We start from the raw sequence: 20,349 nt of genomic DNA on the forward strand, positions 1-20,349 counted from the left end.
TAGACATAATTGATAGTCCCCGAAAACCATGTGATATTTTCTTGATCCGCACGGAGTCTCAAATGTCTCAAATGTCTCAAATGAATCCAAATTAATTTGTCCACAACACAGCATACTCAGTTTAACTACCTTACATAGCCGGTCTGTTCCTTGTAAAGGTTTAATGAGTATCGGTGTAAATCGGACATGTTATTAATAATGTACCTTAAAATAACGTTCTTCAGTCCCTTTAAAGCTAAATTTATTAACCTGCTAATATCATGACCCGTGTCTAGGTGAAGCTCGCCACCCACCTGTTGACAAACCAGAAGGTTGCGATCAAGATCATGGACAAACGTCAACTTGGTGAAGATCTTCCGAGAATTAGGTAATTAAGTTTAGTAGCAGCTATGATCATTGATCAACAAAGGAATCTAGCGAGTTTGAAACATTATGTATCTGTGGCTCCGGCACTATTCCATTTGTCGGTTTAGCCTAAAACGATGAACACGTTTTATAATTTTTTAGTTTTCTCTAAACAAATTTCCATTTCATCCACGAATTTATAGTTTTAGCTTTAAATTTGATTATACTTGGAAATAGAGTTCACTTGCTGAAACTAAGCGCTATTCCAAAAGAAAAGTTTCCTTCACGTTAACGACGAATTAATTTTACTCTCATTAAAACAATTTATAACAATGGATAAATAATAAATATATTTCATAAGTTTAGTTTGCAAGATTTTTCTCTAAATATTCAGTCACTATCTCGTTAAGTTAAAATTCAGTGATACAAAAACATCTACACATTTATTAACAAGAAGAAATAAGGAAACGATGAAACATCAAAATTCCAATGAAAATATATCCATATTTTTAAAAGAGATCAGTCATAGCTTTTACGATCTGAGCAAACAATGTTTTGTAGTTTACAACCAGCCTTTATTACCTTGATATCTTAAAATCATTACAAATGCATTTTCATATTTAATAATTTCTAGACTGGAGATAGCCGCCATGAAAGTTCTCTGTCATCAAAACATCTGTAAACTGCTACAGGTATTATTTCATTATTGTAATCATGTTTTGATTAAATTATTATTTTAGAATGTAAACAGGGGCATATATTTTATTACAAATTTTGAGGGAAGAATACCCCTGCAAGTGGGTTAGAACATTCTGCGTTTAAATCGTAGAGAATTGTACAAAGAAAACGTTAAAGTTTAAGATAGTGTTATGGTTCCAGAGAATGATAAAAATATTGTATTCAGGTTCCAGAGAAATACAAAAATTGTATTCAGGTTCCAGAGAATGTTACAAAGATTGTATTCAGGTTCCAGAGAATGTTACAAAGATTGTATTCAGGTTTCAGAGAATGATAAAAATATTGTATTCAGGTTCCAGAGAATGTTACAAAGATTGTATTCAGGTTTCAGAGAATGATACAAATATTTATTTCAGGTTCTAGAGTAGATAAAAATATTGTATTCAGGTTCTAGAGAATGACACAAAGATTGTATTCAGGTTCTAGAGAATGATACAAAGATTGTATTCAGGTTCTAGAGAATGATACAAAGATCTACATGATACTTGAATACTGCCCCGGAGGAGAACTATTTGATTATATAGTTGATAGAGATCGTCTTTGTGAAGCTGAATCAAGGTTTGTTTATAATCTAAATTTTTAAAGGTTCACGCAAAGGTTTTTTTGCATGGTATATCTTTGCTTGTCTGTCTGTCCGTTTGTATCCAATTAAAGTCAAAACGGCTGAACTGATAGGGACCAAATATTTTGTGATACCTCGGGCGACCCCAGGGAAAGTTTATGGATGATCGAATTTTCAAAAATTTGCCTCCATAAATTTTTTTTGAAAATATAAAAAAAAAAACTACCATTTTTTAAAATCCGCGAAGCGCCCAAATAAACTAGTCTAAATATATACTTTGGTTTTCTGTCTGTCTGTCTGTCCGTTTGTATCCAATAAACGTCAAAACGGCTGAACCGTTCGGGCCCAAATTTTGTCTGGGATCTTAAGTGACCCCGGAGAAAGTTTATGAATGATTAAAATTTCAAAAATTATCCTCTAACAAAATTCGATTTATGTTAAATTTTGAAAATCCACAAATTTATTTTTGTTTTTGTTTTATAATGTATTCAAGGAGAAAATTTTCACAATTGAAATAGAAGCTGAAAGACAGGCAGTAAATATTAATTCTTATAAGATTTAGACTATAGATTATGGAAAATTTTATATTGACGATACTTGTTTACTTAATTTTGACAAATGAAAATGTCTGAGAACGTTGTTTGTGGTCGTTTAAAATGGGATTCAGCTGGTTCATAAAAATATAATTTAAAGTTAAAAAGTGAAATTAAATGTAAAGGTTTGACAAGGACTAATATTTTAAACCCTCTTTTCGATGGTAAGGGTTGACTGGGTGTTACAGTTACTGTCGATGGATTTTTACTTTTACGTTTTTTTAAATTTTAATTTTTGTTAGGAGATTTTTCCGTCAAATAGTTGCTGCAGTTGCATATATACATGAGGCTGGGTACGCACACAGAGATCTTAAACCTGAAAATATACTGATAGATGAAGAGAACCATTTGAAACTCATAGATTTTGGACTCTGTGCCAAACCAAAGGTGAACAATTAAACATTTTATTTCGGGGTGTTAGCCCCGATGGCGCACTGGGCTCTCCAAGATGAGGGGGTTTGCAGATCTTATCTTAAAGAATCTTATCTTATCTTATGCGTGGAAGAACATAAAAAATAAAAAATTTCACTATTGAGGTAATGATTTTCTGTTGTTAATTTTAGGGTAAATATTTGGAATAATTTTGTTAAATTTTTTTATCTGCTGTTGCTGTAAGATGTAGATATGAGCCTCCCTCGGCACTAAATATTTTCCAAAATTATAATTTTCACTTTTTTTCTTTTTATCATATTTTTATCTAGGGTGGAATGGAAGCAGTACTGGAGACTTGCTGTGGAAGTCCCGCTTATGCTGCTCCTGAACTAGGTAATCATCAGTTATTGCTGCTCCTTAATTAATTTAATAGCAGTTGATACTGCTTCTTAAATTGCTAAATAGCTGCTACCTTTTAAAGAATTAAGTAGCTATATAATTAGTCAGTATCTGCACATGAAAAAGTTAGCTGTTTCTAAGATAGTAATTAGTAAAGTAAAATAGTTAAGTAGCTGCCTCTAAAACAGTTAAGTTTAAAACATTATATATTGAGGATTGTTTTTTTAGTCAAAAATAACAGGTAAAGATTTACAGTGCGTAGACTGTATTTTTTATTTAGTATCTGGGCGGAACTATCTGGGGGCGGAGGCAGATATCTGGTCTATGGGAGTACTCCTATACGCCCTGCTGTGCGGGTTCCTACCCTTCGATGACGAGAACATCGCCTCCTTGTACAGGAAGATTCAGTCAGGAGTTTACGAGAAACCACCTTGGCTCTCACAGGTCAGACCTTGTTGCCTTTTATCTATTAAGTTTAAGAACTTGCTTGGGAACCTAGTGTACTCTTAGGTACTCCTGCTGTTTACCCGCACTTAGTCGTAAATTTCAATTTTAGCTATATTCCTGATATACGTCGATCCACTCAACTCGAAACCAAGCTAAGAACATTCCTGTGGTTCTCCCTTGTTCCTCAATCAAGTTCCAAGCTTATATTTTATTAAGATTTTATCTGTTGCTGCTTAAAAATGTAGAGATCATATATTTTCTTATGATAATGTATAATTTATTTTTATTAAACCTCACAAAGTAAAAAAATAGGGTTAGTTCCACATTTTCACCCTCTTTAGTTCCCACATAACCATAAAAACCAATATTAAAAAATAAAAAAATTGCAAGGAAATATACAATAAAACTACATAAAAAGAAGTTTAAGGGCAATTATAATCATCATTGAGTTTCGTTTTTGTCATGAAGATTCATAACGAACTGTTCAAATGTACGAATGCATATAAAGTGAGGGTCGATCTATAAAATCCGTAATAATTATTTACAACTACTTTACAGGGAAGTTTGGAAAACCAATTTTGCTCATAAAACATCCAGAGCGCAGCGAGGGATGTTTTTGTTTGCAAGATTGATCAGGGGAACCCGTGGGACAGTAAAATGTTCGATTTCCCGAAAAAGTAGTTGTACACAATTTTATCTTCTTTTGAGATGAAAATGTGCGATTTATTTTCTTTAAACTTCGCAGAGCGGGTGGTTATTTTACTTAATTGTCCCAAGGTACGTAAAGTAACTTAACGTCCCCCCGTTGAAGGAATTATAGGTCGGTAATGTTAGTCAAAAGTCGGTAAAAAATATATAAATATCTAAATGTCAGGGATCCCTGGATATGCTCCACGCTATGCTGCAGACTGATCCTAAAAAGCGGATTACCGTGAAGGAGATGCTCCACCATCCTTGGCTCATGGACGGATACGAGAAACCGGTCAAATGGCAATCCAAGTACGTAAACTATCTTTATTCGACTCTCAACGTAATTTCATGTGACCGAACATTTAAAATAAGCTTCATGCTCTTTAAACATTCTTCTGAGCAAGCACGACAATGATATTCCTACTTTTAAATCTGAAAATTGATCATTTTAAAGTGTGGTTTTTTTTTAAATGACTCCGACCGGGTTTTAAGGGTACTGTTGTGAATCGAGCACGCTTTTCTCAAATTAGGGGTCGCTTGAAATCACATTTACATCCTACACAGTCCCTTTAAAGTGATCACTTGAAATCACATTTACATCCTACACAGTCCCTTTAAAGTAATCACTTGAAATCACATTTACATCCTACACAGTAAGTGATCACTTGAAATCACATTTACATCCTACACAGTCCCTTTAAAGTAATCACTTGAAATCACATTTACATCCTACACAGTCCCTTTAAAGTGATCACTTGAAATCACATTTACATCCTTCACAGTCCCTTTAAAGTGATCACTTGAAATCACATTTACATCCTACACAGTCCCTTTAAAGTAATCACTTGAAATCACATTTACATCCTACACAGTCCCATTAAAGTGATCACTTGAAATCACATTTACATCCTACACAGTCCCATTAAAGTGATCACTTGAAATCACATTTACCTCCTACACAGTCCCATTAAAGTGATCACTTGAAATCACATTTACATCCTACACAGTCCCTTTAAAGTGATCACTTGAAATCACATTTACATCCTACACAGTCCCTTTCAAGTGATCACTTGAAATCACATTTACCTCCTACACAGTCCCATTAAAGTGATCACTTGAAATCACGTTTACATCCTAAAGTGATCACTTGAAATCACATTTACATCCTACACAGTCCCTTTAAAGTCATGAACTAAATTGAGCCAATTTTACTGTTCAAAATTTCCTCTTGCATAAAATCTAAATTTTTCATTGATAAAAAATAAGAAAATAAAAAGATCTTAACAGAGGTGAAATTCTTTAAAGTTGCATAAATTGTGTTGTTTTTTTAAGAAAGAGTACAACATTTTTGTCGACTTACTTCAGATACAGAACTGGGCAGTTGGATGAGGAAGTTGTCGGGGTAATGGCGGAGTACTACGGCGTGACTCGGCAGACAGAGGCGGAGAAATTACTACAGTGGGGATATGGGACTCATACCTGTATATACTTTCTACTACTTAACAGGTATCCGTTTCTACTACTTAACATGTATTCGTTTCTATTTCTTACTGAACACCTGGGGTATCAAGGGGGTTGGGGGCCGGAATGGATTGGGTAAGGAGCATCTTGAGTTATTGTGCTCTCACCCGGCGGCGATCTGGGGGGTTCAAACCCATAAATCCCCTCCCCCTTCCCCTTCTTTTTATGATTTTTATTTTTCTTATTAAGCTTTAAACGTGTCATACAAAAGAATGATGAAATGAAATAGGATTTTAGACGTTATATTAATTACATCTTCAATTAGAAAATATAAAAAAATATGTTAATTCTTTACCATCATTTTGGAAATGTCTTACAAAACTTCGACCAAAAGATTTCTTTTACGCAACAAGCATGTTATGCTTTATTCCAATTAAAAAATCATCAAATCACTATTTTTTATCCTCGATCAAGGAGCTGTTGAAATATTGTATTTATATTTATAGAAAACAGTGCGGTAAAGAGCTGAACATCCTTCCCTCATTGGTTGACAAGAAACCTCTTCCAGATCTTATAGTAGACAAGGTTTATATATTAAATGAATATTGGGGATTTTTTTTAATTAAAAGAGACTCTAAAACTAATTTCAAGTGACCCTCCATGCAAAGATGACACTGTCCGATTCACAACGGTACCCTTGAAAGTATTTCAATTATTTTGTTTTTTTGTTTGTTTGATTCATACATGTTTTCCTGTAGTATTGAAATGCGCTAGTCATTTTTGCAGAGAAACTGCAATTGAGGAATCAGTTTTTGAAATTATAAACATCGCTATATAATTCATACTTGATCAGACTATATTTTAAATGTTTCTGTTGTGAATGGGGCATTGTCATCTTTGAGTAGACGGTTACTTGAAATTACACTAAAAGTTTCTTTATCTTGTGCAATGGACCCCCCCCCCCCCTCACACTTATGATAAAAAAAGAAACCTCCGTGACTGTTGGTCTATTTCTTATTAGGGTATTTAATGCATTTTATTTGTAAAGGGTGAGCAATCCCTTAATCAACATTCATCTTATAAAATATTGCAATTCAAAAATTTCACTTAAAATTATATTCAAATTATTTTTCAAGAAAATATACACCCCTGTAAATATACACCCCTGTTAATATATACCCCTGTAAATATTCACCCCTGGAAATATACACCACTGTAAATATACACCACTGTAAATATACACCCCTGTAAATATGCACCCCTGTTAATATATACCCCTGTAAATATTCACCCCTGGAAATATACACCCCTGTTAATATATACCCCTGTAAATATACACCCCTGTAAATATACACCCCTGTAAATATACACCCCTGTTAATATATACCCCTGTAAATATACACTCCTGTAAATATACACCCCTGTAAATATACACCCCTGTTAATATATACTCCTGTAAATATACACCCCTGTAAATATACACCACTGTAAATATACACCCCTGTTAATATATACCCCTGTAAATATACACCCCTGGAAATATACACCCCTGTAAATAATTGATTTATTGCAGGGAACGCCTAAGCGTGCAGTTCTCTGTGAGATGAACCGAGAGGGGCGTGTCCAGGAATTGAATAGGGAGGGTCGAGGATTGGGTAACTCCCCCCGAGGTCTAGCAACAAGTATGGAGGGAGGGCTAGATAACATTGCTCTGCTCAATATAGGAACACCACCGGGCAAAAAGAAAGAGGAGAAGGAAAAAGAGGTAAAATAAAGCTGAACTTAATCCTGACTTAATCATGGCTGAATCAATTTAAACTCATTCTAAAATCAATCTCAAACCTAACTTAATTTAATCTTAAGTTAAGAATAAGGTTTTCGGAAAATATCATCAAGAAACTAAATTTTTGTCATAAACTTCTTAAATAATATTATCTTTGATATTTCAACCTTACATTATTGGATCTATCAGAATTTATAGTTTGTAATATCAATCAACAGCAATACACCATCAGTTTGCTGCTTAGATATAGGAATTATAAAATTTTAGTTAGTTGCAAAAACTCAGTTCCTTTAATCGAAATTTCAATTTTTAGTTTATTAATCAATTTACATTCCTTAATATAACTTTAGAACCCGATATTTTGAAGAAAAACAATTATGTATTTTAATTTAAATCAGGAGAAAAATGAACTTCCTGTTCCGTTTGAGCGAACCGGAAACAAGAATAGGGCCAGTGAACGTTACCATATTCCTCACAAAAAGGCTGTCAAGGTAAAGTTTTTTCTATATTATCTTTTCTGAAGGTATAATTCTTAAAAAAATGTTTAACGTTGTAACAACGACTTTTAACTTTTGGGTGGAAATAAAGAATTTGTTTTAAATTTTTGAAGGAATAATTATGAAAGTTTTTAAAACTGAATTTCCACTTTTTAATTCGGAAATCCCGTTGTAGAATATTTGGTGGGTGGGTGGGGGTTTGGTTTAATTAAAAAAAAATAATTTCAAATTTTCTACTTTTTCATCAATTTTTCCGTTTAAAACTACAAAGCTGAAGCTCTAAAGAAATTTCGGACCATGGCTTGACTATTTATCAGGAAATATGTTTCTTTAACGGCTGAATAATTTTTTTCACATCTTTTTTAATTTGTGATTAGAGGAAAATAAGAATTCTAATAATGGAACTGAGCACTTGCCTGAAATTTCTCATCTATCTCGTAGATATTTCAAATTTTAACTACTCGATATTCTTAGTTTGAAATATTAGGTTGCAAAGATAGTACTAAATATGAATTGGAAAAATAGAGTTTGGAGCGACTGGCCAGTTCCTTTTTTGCATTTATAAAGACCTGAATCTAAGCACTGGCTTGATATTATTTGTCCAGGACCAGCAGAAGCAGGACGAGGATGAGAAGAAGGACGGGGAGGACAAGGAAAACTTCGCAACTCCTTGTGAGACACCACGTCGGCAAAAATCCTCTAAAAAGCTTGAGGACAGAAATACTCCTGTCCTCTCCCCTTCGAGGTCAATGGATGCCGGACTTAACGAACTCCACACCCCCTCTAAACCTGGTCCAGTAGACTGGTTTGCTACACCTTCTAGTCGTGCCCCTGTCACACCAAAAGGGGCGGGCTCAACCAAGAAGGTGTTTGGAAGCCTGGAGCGTGGGTTGGATAAGATGAAGAATATGCTTACTCCAAGGTAACTAAAAGGTGTTAGCTTTAGATGGGCAAACGGCTGGACCGAATTGGGTGACATTTTTTTAGGGAACTTGGGTACCCTGGGGGTAACAAAGGTTAAGAATTTTGAATTTTTTTTTCTATAATCGATTTTTCTTCTTCAAAAATCGATATTCTTAAATTTCTCGGGCAATGCCTGGCACGTCAGGTAGCTTACTAATTGGTATTTTTATTGTTCAGGAAACGGATAAACTCTAATATATTTACAACTATATATGTTCATTGTTCAGGAAACGAATCAACTCCAATATATTTACAACTACATATGTTCATTGTTCAGGAAACGAATCAACTCCAATATATTTACAACTATATATGTTCATTGTTCAGGAAACGAATAAACTCCAATATATTTACAACTACATATGTTTATTGTTCAGGAAACGGATAAACTCTAATATATTTACAACTATATATGTTCATTGTTCAGGAAACGAATTAACTCCATTATATTTACAACTATATATGTTCATTGTTCAGGAAACGTCTGAAATTTATTTTATTTACCAATATATATGTTCAATGTTCATTGTTCAAGATAAAGCTGACTAATTATTGACTAATTTTATATATTATACTAGCTGAGGTACCCGGCGTTGTCAGTGGAATTTTTTAAAATCTTATTTTGAAAAAAAAAGAAAAATTTGCATTTGTTACTTCCGGGGTTTCCATAGGTCCCGTTAAAATTTTTCAGCTCATTCGGTCCAGCCGTTTGGCCGGCCAGAGGGAACATATATACGAATGTCTTGTCTTATTATATAGATAACCATGTTCAGTTTGAATGATCTGGGCTTTTTAGCTGATGTTGAATTACTATATTTGTCAATGGATTCCAGGCCGCAGACCGCATGATGATGCGCTGCCCCCTGAGGGCGGTCTAGGGGTTCCAAGACGGGTTCCTTCTCAGATCTTGTTAAATTATTATTAAGTTGAATATTATTAAACTTGTTTAAATCTTATTCACTTTGTGTGTTTAGGGAATCCAATGTCAACAGAAAGGATATATTCTACGGGGTAAGATAACTGATCCAAGCGGTTTAGCTAAACTATCTTTCGAGCTCGAGGTCTGTAGGATACCTAACCTGAATGTTGTCGGTATCAGGAGAAAGAGGTCAGTTTCTATAATTGCTTAGCATTTCATGTTGATACAGATCCGGATCCAAGTCCTAAGGATTTTTTTTAAGATTACTGATTTGTAAAACAATTTTTTTCTTTTTTTCTCGCTTTTTTAAACACTAAAACAATTTTTTTCTTTTTTTCTCGCTTTATTTTATGCTGAACCATTCAGAGATAAGGAAGTTTTTTTATCTCTTAATTGTTAACATTGCGATTTGAAAGAAGCATTTATTTTATCATGTTTGGTTTATTTTTTGCTCATGGATCCGATTCCATGTATCCGCATATTTTTGCGGACGTGGACACGGATTCAGGAAGTTTAAATGTTGTGAATTCAACAAATCCGGATCCGGATATTTGATGGATGGACGGTTATAAATTCGTTGATTCAATAAAGAATGTTTGACTTGTTTGACTTTTGATCAAGTTTTTGAAAAATATCTTACTGATTGATACTTTGTTTTTAATTGTTTGTGGAAATTTGATTGTTTTTATTAAGATTTTAATGATCAATTATTTTGTAAATATCTCATTGAATCATTTTAAAATAGTCTGAATTGCGATATATGTATGCTTAATTGGTTAATGATTATTGATTAACCTATTGTTTGTTATTTTATTAGATTGATAATTTCAGAAAAGATTGTAATTTTTTTCTTTGATAAAGGTTGAAGGGAGATGCTTGGTGTTACAAGAAAGTATGTGAAGAAGTACTCAAGATGACAGCTGCTTCAAGTAGATACTAAGACAGCTAACAGCTGCTTCAAGTAGATACTAAGACAGCTGACAGCTGCTTCAAGTAGATATTAAGACAGCTGACAGCTGCTTCTAGTAGATACTAAAACAGCTGACACCCTAACGACAGCTATAATTGTGGACTTTCTTAGTTTCTTGAATTCTACTATTTTCGACACTTTTTATTTCTATAATTATTATCTAAAAATCATCTCTCGGTCAGTAAAAATTAAACACAACGTTCATGAACAATGTTGTCATCATTTTGTTTAGTTTTTTTCTTCTGCAGCTTTTTTTGTTCGTTAGCAGAAATTTAAGATATTTAAAAACTAGTATTTTTTGAGTTCACGAAATATTTTTATTTTAATTTGAGGTAATTTGTGAATTTTTTTAGTGTTTCTATACAACAAATTCATCCAATCTCTAATTTTTTACCAATTAAATTGATCTCTACAAAACTTCATACGCTTTTTCTACGCTTAAGTTCAGGACAAATGTACAAAATATGTAAATAAGTATTGATAATAGGGAAGGATATATATTTTTATACAACTAACACCCAATCTAGGACTAGAATAATAAATATTTGTTACAATAGTTTTTCTATTTTTATATATCACTTGAAATGTATAAATATCGTCTAATGTTTGTATTTTTTCATTTCAAATATTTCGAAATTGTACATCTACAATGTATATATTTCAGATATGGAAGGAAAATGAGGCGGAATCCATATTTCTTCCTTTTGGTCTGTTTAGGGGTTGAGGTTGGGGCTCGTAAACATCATTTAATAATAGGAAAACAAATTTAGTTCAAACAAAATTCACCTTTTTCATCAAAATTTACATTTTATTTTTGCTTAAACGGACTGTTAACGTAATTTCAAGTGACCTTCCATTGATAGAGAAGCATGTCTGATTCACAACTGTAATCTTTAAATCTTTGTCCGGACAACGATGAGGGTTATGCCCTCATTTGTATAGCTAAGGATTGAGGGCCTGGAGACTCGAGGTTTCAGTGTACAATGTACACTCTGTGCTAGTCACTTGTGTACACTCACTCTACGAAATCCCTGATCAAACAAAGGTTTAAAGGGTATCGTTGTAAATCGGATTCGCCACTCAATAAATGAAAGGCAACTTGAAATTACACTGACAGTCCCTTAATGTACATTCATGACTTGAAAATGATTTGTTTTAACAGAAAATGATGTTCGTCAAAGTATTCCTCTGTCAACTTTTGGATTCTACCAAGGAGGTTGGTGATTTAGGGTCAAATAAGGTCATATAGGGGCAGATTAGGTTTGTTAGTGACAATTGAGCCCTCACGGGTCATGAGGATTATTTGAACTACAAATAACGTGTCGTGCGTCCTTATTTCGTAAAAATTTTAGCCTTAAAATATTGCTTTTTAAGTCGTCATTTCGATTTTTCTACGATAATAACTATTTTTTCCTGATTTTTCCGTTTTTATTGCTGGAATTCAAAAATAATAAATGTCCACATTTTTGTCAAAGTTTTTCAATTTTAATCAGCCGTAAACCTTTCTTGGGGGCATGCCAGTTGTCACTAACAAGCGGGTCCCTTGGGACGATGGGGGGCACACAGGGGGGGGGCTCTTTTAATATTACATCCGTTGCATTTCGCTTCCTTGAGCAATCTACATTCCACAATTGCATCGCATTGCATTGCATTCCACTCACCCAAACTAAAAGATTAAGAAAATAAATTTAAAAAAAAATAAACAAACAACTGTCCGCTACTCAAATCAAGAATATTTTTGGCGATTAAAGCTGAACATTTTTTTTTACAAATATAAGTATTCAAAAGAATCCCGCCATGAACCATTAAATTTAGAAACAGAAGCATTTATATGCTAAATACCTTATTATACATTGTTAAAGATTATTATAAATTGAAACAAAAATAATATGATTTAACAGAAGGTTCAATAATTAGTAGATTTATGTAATTTTTGGTAGCAGGTATTGGTCATTGGTCAATGTGTATAAATACTACAGGGGAACAGACGAAATATAGATGACTGGTGAAATAAAGAATGAATTATTATTTGGTTTGGTGAATTTTCCCAATCATGATTTCGGGGCCCTTACTACGAAATGTCGTCGAATAAAGGTTTAAGAAAATTCTCATTAAAAATAATATGAAATGATACACTGAATTCTCATTCTGAAAGCTGTGAATCACCATGTTACTCATTACAAAGTTTGAAATCTTAAAACTCTCATCAAAAATAAGCCTGTACAATTTATATCAATTAAATTATTTTTAAATTTTTTATAAGTCAACAAACCGACCTTATTTCAAAATAAAGCTAAATTGAAATCAAAATTTACATCAAAAGTGATCTTCATTGTATTGATATAATTGCCTAACACCACTTTACATTTACTTGCAAATTTATCTTATCAACTTATTCAGGGAATCTTCATGTGAATCTATCAGGGTTCCATCCAACGGACGGGAACCATTATGATCTGAAAGAACTTCTCATCGGGTTCAGGAAAATAGATAATTCTTTAAGAGGCGTTTTCATTTCTCAAATCTTCCTTTTCGCAAAAATAACATTTTTTTCTTTTTTCCCCAACTTTTTTAACATCGTAAACTTCATTTCTTTTATTACCTTAAAAGCCTTGGCAAACCAAAAATCCGTAGAGAATGGAGTATAGGACGCACCTTAAACTAGATTTGAGTGAGATATTGCTTGATTTCATTTCATTTGATTTGATTTGTTTTGGTTTCGTTTCGTTTCGTTTCGTTTTGTTTCGTTTGATTTGATTTGATTGAATGTGAAAGAATGAATCCTAATTATCTTGACTCTTGTATATGATTTACCAAACCTTGTCGGGCGGAGTTAAAATTATTTGATTTGATTGGATTTGATTGAAATCAAATAATAACTACCACTTAACTAATTATCTTGAGTATAGTATTGATCGAACCTTGTCGGACGGATTGAACCCATATATGGAGGATCCAGACAGAGAATGCATTCTCTCAAGGAATATTCAAGAACGGGATACAGCAGGGATTATCAGGTATACTTACCCCCACCCCATCCCAATATTTTCCAAACCAATCTGTGCAGTCTGTACAAACTGAACTACATTCACATTCACATTCTTAAAATTTTAATCAAGATTTTAAATACAGTGATAACCAGAAAACTCTGGAATAGAAAGTCGACTTTTAAACTCAAGTTACGACTGTTAATAGCGCATTGGACATGAGACACAGCAGTTATGCAATGTAAACAGACCCATTTTACTAAATAAGTAATTTTATAACTTTCAAGTTAAGCTATATGCTTTAAAACAACATGAAATGCACTTCAGAATTGCTATAATGTCGTCTTTCTATTCCACAGTTTTCTGGTTATCATTGTAAGAAGTCTTATATTAAATGTTCTAAAATTTTATTTTCTGAAAAGAAATTGGTTTTTTAGGTTTCAGCTGAATTTTAACACAATGATGACTGAGATAAGATGTAGTAAAAACGTTCAGAGTATTGCTGTCACCAAGGATATTGCTAAACGAGAGGATCAGGATAATCTTTCAGATCAGAACATATTTCCAGTACACAGGTACAACATAGAGTACATTACAGTACATAGTAGTACATATAGTACAGTACACAGTACATTTTCCACTACACAGTACACAGGTAGCAAATATAGTACAGTACATAGAACACTTTTCAGTACATCCGTATTGAATATATATATTATAGCACACAGTACACTTTCCAGTACACCTGTAGTCTTGTATACGTAGAGATAGAAACTACTCTGAGAGACTGACAGCTAGGTAACAGAGAACTTAAACCAGAGAAACAGGAACACTCAGCTTCCGTGGAAATCGGAGTTTTGACAACGGAGCCTAAATAAATTTGGTAGACTGAGTTCAGAAGCTCAAAGTTTATGAGTTTTTACTGCTCTCCTTTATGTTGACTTGTCCCAGACTCGGGGTGTCAAGATTGCTGAGGGTTACAGCTCATCCGCGAGTCAGCGGAGAGGATACAAGCTTTGAAATCGACAAAAACTCAACATAAGGCTAGGATGAGAATTATGTTGAAGTGTTTGTGCGTCTTTAGGATATTATGAACGCTCAACTTCTAATGTTCATAATTAATTACCTGGTTCAGTGCGTGGAGACGTGCACGGAACTTTTGAGGGAGGAATTACAAGTATCAGAACAAACCTATACATATTATACAAATAATAAAACAAGACATTCGCATATATGTATATATGTTGCCTATAGCCGGCCAAATGACTGGACCGATTGGGCGGAAATTTTTTGTGGACACTCATGTATGGCCGGGGGGTTTAATAGGCTAAAAAATCGTATTTTTTTCATATTTTTGTCTTCCTTTTTTCAAAAGTATCTCTTTTTTCCACGGGCAACGCCGGGCCTTTCAGCTAGTATTATATTAACCATCCGATAGAAGAGTTTCCATGTGAATATTGATATAACGGATTATTTATAAACCTGGAGAAAGAGACAGGTTAGAAGGACGCGACTAACCCATCATGGTCTGAAAGATAAGACCAATTATTTAGAAAGAATTGTCCAGACTTTTTAGCAATAAAACATAGTTCAAGTATCGGCTAGACTTTTCAGCATGTATAAAACTTATTTACAGTTTTTAACATCTCGAGTATGAACACCCTGAACACGTCATAGTTTATAAAAGATCCTCAGATCTTTCAAAGTCCTGATGGAAAAAGTTAGAAAGCTGAAGAAAATAAAATAGAATCATGGCTATCAGAGTTACATGAATTGTTATCAAAGCTTTATATGAACTATAAACTATACACCTACACCTTTGGAACAGTGTTTGTGCCGCTTTTTTATTGCTTTTAAGCACTTTTTTAGTATCCACGCACTGATTCCTTACAAAAACTCAGGTCAGACATGATTTACGAGATCACATATTGATCAATGCAAGTTGCGGAGCTCAATCCCATCATGGAACTTTTTCTGTAGGTTGATAGTTAATAATTATAATAGTACACATGACACTTTAAAGTACACAGGTAGTACATATAGTACAGTCCCCCCCCCCCCCCTTTTTTAAACCATTTTTGATCCTTTAGGAATGGTCCCCGAAGAAAGCGGAATATGAAGGATCCTGATATAGAACATTTCTTTGAATCCCCGCTGGACAAAGAAATTGCTGAAGCCAACAGTGATATCGACAAGAACAAGGCAAGGAAATATCTAAGCATTTTGAAAAATGCATGAACGTTGTTTAAGTATGTGAGGGGGGAGAGAAATTATTTGACCAACTACCAAGTTCTCTCCCCCCCCCTTTTTTGATCCCTAAACTCAAAAACTAATACATGAGAAAAGTCACCTCATCTTTATAAAAGTTTTACAATCCCATAATAAATATCCGAAATTACCCCCCCCCCCCTCACCTTCATATCCTAATTGTTCTTACTATTGTTATTTTAGACTGCTGGTGTGGGGAATTTGAAAGGCCTGTATGCTAAGAGTGAACTACTTACAGAGAAGCTGGAGGGTAAAGCTGACCCAAAACTAGAAGACAGTCTAGGTTTGAAGGAGAAGGTTGATACTAAAGATGATTCGAAAGATGACACTCAATCATCGGAGAACGATGTAGAACAACCCGTTGAAACTAAGGTAAACAGATCCTTTTTTATATGGGTTTATATCTTGCAAAATCCACTTTTTAGTTTATATATTGGTTTCTTTGTGCAATTTCAAAGCTTTGGTAAAGAACATGAGAAATGAGAAAGCGATCGTACAAGTTCAGGATTTAATACTTTTTATCAAATATTATTAAGAAAATTTTGGTGTTATTCCTGTCCTCAATCAATCCCTCCCCTCAGCACTTTCCTTACATTACGAATATCAATCACGCCTGGGGTCGCCTGATTATAGATGAACTTTTTTGCCTTTTTTTTTACCAAAGTTAGATTTAGCAAAAAATCATTTAAGCTTAAAATGTTTCTACCAATTTGAAGGGATACACTATTTTTAAGAGGGAAGAAAAAGTTCAGATTTTTTCAAAAAAAAAATTAGTTTTTTGTTTTAGAGTGTTCCATCCCAGTCCAGTCCCGATGATGCATGTAGTAACTACCAGATACCAATCAATCTTTCACCATCAGGAACACATTCAGATACAATAAATTAGTCTTAAGGAATTTTATTTGGTATTTGTTATCATATTTTTACAAAGGTGATAAATACAATTACATGTTTATAGTGCAGCTAATCATTTTTTCCCAATATTTTTTTTCTGTTTACTTATTTACTTATTTAACTAAGTTGCATTATCTGTATGCCACCCTCCCGCCACCCTGAACGACTAATATGCTGTTCTATACGCAGCTGATAAAGTAATATGTATTTCTCATTCTGGATGGTATGCAGAATAATCAATAAACATAAGTAAAAGTAATTTTTAAAGAGTTTGAGCTGCGTTGCTCAACTTACTACTACCGGTTAAACTTTGAACTACCGGTTCAAAAAAGATGAAAAATAATTTGAATTCAAATCTGCGGTAGGCAGTTCAACCAGTTCTAGACCTAGCTCAAATTCATGAAATTCGGACTCTGGTGGCATTTGTTTCGAGTACTAAAGTACATAAAATTGATAAAGAGTAATTTTAGCCCCAAACCTAAATCCAGTCTCACTTTTCTTATGCATAAGAAGGAGCATATTTTTTAGCAATCGTTATATGATTTGGATGTTGTGGTCAGGATACCAAACCTCCTTCCAAATATTCATCTCCGATCCATCCCAGGAGGGATTATACTCCATGTTTTTCCACAACTGTCACCAGTCAGAGATGATCCCAGTCGACTTCGACATCAAGATGGAGGAGAAGAATATCGGCGACAATTATTTATCGGCCGGAGAGATGCCGCTCCCAGCACTCTATCAAGTATGCTCAAACATTTTATCGTTTTCATATTATACTTCTATTAACATGTTCCATCTTGTTTTATACGCTAATTGTAACAAAAAATATTTTATCGTTTTTCCGGTATACTAAATTCAGGAAACCAGGGAAGGGCGCACGGTGGGGTATTTTAGGGGGTCATGGGGATGACTGTTTTTGTAATAATACTACTCTTAAAATGCATTTGTATTTTGTTTTATGTTGAGAATGGACATTAAATGAATAGATTCTGATAATCTTTTCATTTACTAATATTTTATCATTTTGGCTGACCCCTCCCCCACCCCATAATACACCACTGTGGGGGGTAAACAAATAAAGCTTTTAACTTAATATTGTTTTCTACAACAACAACAAATTATCCAAGAAAAAGTCAGCATAATGTAAGTTTTGAATAATGCACCTATTTTGTGAGTTCAGTATTTTAAAACATATGATATTGTTAACTGCTGATTTTGGAGATTAATCATCAAAACTTCCAATTTTCCAATTTTATGGAAACTATTTGTGGTTAGTTATTTTGTATGTCAAGGTTGGTGTTTAGATGCTGAGTATTTTGTTCCTGTTGACCGGGGTTTTCTGGGTCTTCATCCTCAAGAAGAACGGTACAGAACAAGTTTTCAGGTATTTAATTCGTGTTTATGATGTTCTGAAAATTTTTCTAATTAAGCAGATCTTTAAATGGAGTTGAAACGTAATTTCAAGCCACCGTCCATTTATAGAATGGCATGTCTGATTCCCTACGGTACCATTAAAAGCTGTGTCTGATCAAGAATGAATTAGATATCTATTTTTCTCTTTTTGGAATTCAAAACTTTTTGATTGGGTTCTCTAAAAAGTGGCCTCTGGGTTTCTGCTTTTACATGCAATGGAGCTAGTTCAATGTCAGAAAAAAACACTTAAGCTAGAAAAACAAAGATATCTTACATTACTGATCAGATAAAGGTTTATAGGGTACTTTGTGAATCGGGTGTGGCTCTCTTAAAATGGAAGGTCACTACACCGATAGTCCCATTAAGATCTAAAAAATGAAAAGAAAAATAACAGAAAGTTTAAATGACAATTAAGAATTTTTAAATGCAAGAAAATTAAAAAAAGCACTTNATCCCAGTCCCCACCCCTTTATAATTGGATTTTGATCAATTAACAAATCAAGGTTAAACTTTAATTCCAGGTATTGGCCAATGTTGCTTACATCATAGTGGAAGAGAGTGAGGAAGGATCAAAGGGTAGAAACTTCTGGAAGGAGTTGTTTATCCTTATAGATTTGGTTTGCTGTGGAGCTATTCTGATGCCGGTAGTCTGGAGTATACGTCATCTACAGGTTCGTACTAACATCATTTAACTGGACATTTTATTGTCAAGTATTTTTGAATTTGAGTTTCAAAGTTATAAAGAAGATAGCTTTAACAACTAAATTCTTGTTAATTACAAATAAATTTTGAAAGGCTTCTAGGGCGCTTCGTGTCCATTTTCTGTAACAATTCTAACTTTTAAATGTTGCTTTTCAAGCCACGATTGATTCAGCTGTTATGACATTTATAGTATTTAAACAAGCGGCCAAATAAATAAATAAATAGATATCTAGGTTGGGAATCCAGCTTTAGCTGAAGATCTAAGCAAATTTTTAAACCAAGCTAAGAACATGTTAAGAACATTCCCTCCGATCTACCTAGTAAACCTATCAAAATTCAATGCAAATCGGCCTAGTGGTTCACGACTCAAACAAACATATATATATTTGTATATTTATATTGCATAATTATATCTGGACATTTGCTAAAATTTTGTATGGACCCTATAGGAACCCTGGGGCCTGGGTGACGGTAACATAGACTAAATAAATTCGTATTTGTTTTAATCAATCTTTTTTCTTCAAATTTATAACATTTTTTATTTCACGGGCAATGCTTGGCACTCCAGCTAGTATATATTATATGGAATACATGATGCCTCTTGTAAATTAACTGTTTTGTTTGATAGGACGCCAGTAACACGGATGGGAAGGCTGCCATGAGTCTAGAGAAACTGAAGTTGTTCCGTCACTTCTACGTGATGGTGGTCTGCTACGTGTACTTCACAAGGATCATTGTGTATCTTCTTAGGATCACTGTTCCTTTCCAGGTACAGTCTCTTTCCAGGTGCAGTTCTTTTCCAGGTCAGTTCCTTTCCAGGTTCAATTCGTTTCCAGGTGCAGCTCCTTTCCTGATACAGTTTATTTCCTGGTACAGTTCCTTTCCAGGTACAGTTTATTTCCTGGTACAGTTCCTTACCAGGTACAGTTCCTTTACTGGTACAGTTCCTTTACTGGTACAGTTTATTTCCTGGTACAGTTCCTTACCAGGTACAGTTCCTTTACTGGTACAGTTCCTTTACTGGTACAGTTCCTTTACTGGTACAGTTCATTTCCAGGTAAAGCTCCTTTCCAGGTACAGTTCCTTTCCTTTTACAGTTCCTTTGTTCATTTCCAGGTACAGTTCCTTTCGTGGTACAGTTCCTTTCCTGGTAAAGTTCCTTTCCAGGCACAGTTCCTTTCCAGGTACAGTTCCTTTCCAGATACAGTTCCTTTCCTGTTACAGTTCCTTTCCTGGTACAGTTCCTTTCCAGATACAGTTCTTTTCTAGGTAGTTAGTGTATTTATGTACAATTTCTGTCCAGGTAGGTATTTCTGTGCATATGTACAATTCCTTGAAAGCTA

At 34.0% G+C, this 20,349-nt stretch overlaps 3 protein-coding genes across 3 annotated transcripts in view; all 3 read left to right on the plus strand.

The window, feature by feature from the left end:
- LOC111716211 (maternal embryonic leucine zipper kinase) overlaps nucleotides 1-11,273 on the plus strand; it is an 11,428-nt gene extending 155 nt beyond the window's left edge. Inside the window, exons 2-16 of the mRNA XM_023491655.1 lie at nucleotides 276-367; nucleotides 980-1,037; nucleotides 1,535-1,641; nucleotides 2,481-2,625; nucleotides 2,940-3,003; nucleotides 3,290-3,453; nucleotides 4,331-4,455; nucleotides 5,512-5,652; nucleotides 6,114-6,192; nucleotides 7,181-7,372; nucleotides 7,789-7,881; nucleotides 8,493-8,809; nucleotides 9,078-9,114; nucleotides 9,825-9,958; nucleotides 10,631-11,273. Coding sequence (XP_023347423.1) covers nucleotides 276-367; nucleotides 980-1,037; nucleotides 1,535-1,641; nucleotides 2,481-2,625; nucleotides 2,940-3,003; nucleotides 3,290-3,453; nucleotides 4,331-4,455; nucleotides 5,512-5,652; nucleotides 6,114-6,192; nucleotides 7,181-7,372; nucleotides 7,789-7,881; nucleotides 8,493-8,809; nucleotides 9,078-9,114; nucleotides 9,825-9,958; nucleotides 10,631-10,709 — 1,827 coding nt within the window. The 3' untranslated portion in view covers nucleotides 10,710-11,273. The remainder of the gene's footprint in view (nucleotides 1-275; nucleotides 368-979; nucleotides 1,038-1,534; nucleotides 1,642-2,480; nucleotides 2,626-2,939; nucleotides 3,004-3,289; nucleotides 3,454-4,330; nucleotides 4,456-5,511; nucleotides 5,653-6,113; nucleotides 6,193-7,180; nucleotides 7,373-7,788; nucleotides 7,882-8,492; nucleotides 8,810-9,077; nucleotides 9,115-9,824; nucleotides 9,959-10,630) is intronic.
- Nucleotides 11,274-11,389: 116 nt separating this feature from the next.
- LOC111716222 (protein GPR107) lies at nucleotides 11,390-18,819 on the plus strand. Its single transcript, XM_023491665.1, has 11 exons — nucleotides 11,390-11,495; nucleotides 11,902-11,955; nucleotides 13,140-13,221; nucleotides 13,649-13,756; nucleotides 14,164-14,301; nucleotides 15,817-15,928; nucleotides 16,178-16,366; nucleotides 16,782-16,854; nucleotides 17,449-17,633; nucleotides 18,196-18,288; nucleotides 18,808-18,819. The coding sequence occupies exons 1-11, from the start codon at nucleotides 11,417-11,419 to the stop codon at nucleotides 18,817-18,819; spliced, it is 1,125 nt and encodes a 374-aa protein (XP_023347433.1). The 5' UTR covers nucleotides 11,390-11,416.
- Nucleotides 18,820-19,775, plus strand: LOC111716459 (protein GPR108; the record flags this gene model as incomplete). The annotated part of the gene is given in 2 exon segments (XM_023491917.1): nucleotides 18,820-18,975; nucleotides 19,635-19,775. Coding segments are annotated over 2 exon segments (174 nt in total), but the record flags the coding sequence as incomplete, so codon positions are not given.
- Between the last annotated feature and the right edge of the window lie 574 nt (nucleotides 19,776-20,349).

This window comes from Eurytemora carolleeae, unplaced genomic scaffold (assembly GCF_000591075.1).
Source record: "Eurytemora carolleeae unplaced genomic scaffold, Eaff_2.0 scaffold24, whole genome shotgun sequence".
NCBI lineage: Eukaryota > Metazoa > Arthropoda > Copepoda > Calanoida > Temoridae > Eurytemora > Eurytemora carolleeae.

Excerpts from the sequence above, each read along its gene's own strand:
- LOC111716222 (XM_023491665.1), top strand. The coding sequence starts at position 11,417 with ATGAGGCGGAATCCATATTTCTTCCTTTTGGTCTGTTTAGGGGTTGAG. Across the intron at positions 14,302-15,816 it reads AACATATTTCCAGTACACAG|GAATGGTCCCCGAAGAAAGC; the intron begins GTACAACATAGA and ends TTGATCCTTTAG. Across the intron at positions 16,367-16,781 it reads AACAACCCGTTGAAACTAAG|AGTGTTCCATCCCAGTCCAG; the intron begins GTAAACAGATCC and ends TTTTTGTTTTAG.